Below are 1,134 nucleotides of genomic sequence, written 5' to 3'. Positions count from 1 at the left end.
TTTTTTTTTTTTATTTTTCCCCGGGCATCACAGATCCAGGCAAAAGTCTCTGCACTGACCTTTCCCAGGACAACCATGCTAAAGCTCATCCACTCTATCCGAGTATTACTCGGGTCCTCGCTAACTTTAATAATAATAATAATAGTAATAGTAATACTAATAATATCACACTTCTCCTTATTACTTCCGTCACTTCTTATTAAACCTTGCTCGCCCCCATGTCGCCACTGTCGCACGGAGACTCCCCCCTTTCCCCTCCCTCCTACTTTTCCCCGATCCTCTCCTGTACGGAGCCTGCTGCTTTCGTGTGAGCAATGGCTATAAGCCTCACATTGGTGACATTTTAATCAATGCTTCCTAGCCAGGCTGACATGAATTTTACACTTCAAAACTCTCCTCCGTCACCTAATTGATTCAAATTGTTTTATTGGTTAAACCCGTGTCACACATTGTATGATCTATTACCACGCCACGGAGAAAATCTCCCCTCCTGTCTTCGCTCCCAGGTCGGCACCTGGAGGGACGGGGGTTTTTAGGGAGAAGCCGGCTGATCCTGCGGATGCTCAGTGCCTGCATCCCCGCAGCGGCCGCTGGGCAGACCGTTCCCCTCTCCCTCGGCCACCCGGTGGCTTTTCCCCGGTAGTTCCCAGGAGAACCTGGGGATGGACAACCTCGCCCCAGGCTCTCAGCCCGGCGCTGGAAGAAGAGGAAAAGCGGTTGCAGAAGGCGAAAGGGATGAGAGGGTTTTGCAAAGCGCCTTCAACGAAGCAACCCACAGAACTGCGTTCTCGCAGCCCGGGAGAAGTGGAAAACTCAGGCTCGGGACGGGGGCGTCAGTAGCCGGCGTCCGCGTTTTATTTTGTGGTGGCTAAACGAAAAGCAAAAATAAATTGTTTTTTTTTTCACCTGCTCAGTGCTGTGGACCCCCATAAATTCCATTGTAAAAACTGAGTGGCTTTTGCCATTCCCTTTAAAGGGAAAACTGAAACCCCTGGGTCAGAGTGTCCTAGTCCCCACGGTGGCAGGAGAGGGTGAAAGACCCTGCGTGCCGCACGGGCACTGCCTGCAGCCGCACCAAGTGCCCTCGGCTTGGTGGAGCTCACCGAATTTGGGGCAGACACTGACCCGCACCAG

General features: G+C 52.1%; 1 protein-coding gene across 1 annotated transcript in view; it reads right to left on the bottom strand.

The window, feature by feature from the left end:
• SKOR2 (SKI family transcriptional corepressor 2) overlaps positions 1-220 on the bottom strand; it is a 29,772-nt gene extending 29,552 nt beyond the window's left edge. The window contains exon 1 of the mRNA XM_029962145.1: positions 206-220. Within this exon, the coding sequence (XP_029818005.1) occupies positions 206-220 (15 nt within the window). The remainder of the gene's footprint in view (positions 1-205) is intronic.
• Between the last annotated feature and the right edge of the window lie 914 nt (positions 221-1,134).

The sequence above is a fragment of the Manacus vitellinus genome, unplaced genomic scaffold (genome assembly GCF_001715985.3).
Source record: "Manacus vitellinus isolate BGI_N305 unplaced genomic scaffold, ASM171598v3 scaffold_42_pilon, whole genome shotgun sequence".
Taxonomy (NCBI): domain Eukaryota; kingdom Metazoa; phylum Chordata; class Aves; order Passeriformes; family Pipridae; genus Manacus; species Manacus vitellinus.
The sequence above is the reverse complement of the archived record's forward strand: the minus strand, read 5'-3'. Positions and strand labels throughout refer to the sequence as shown.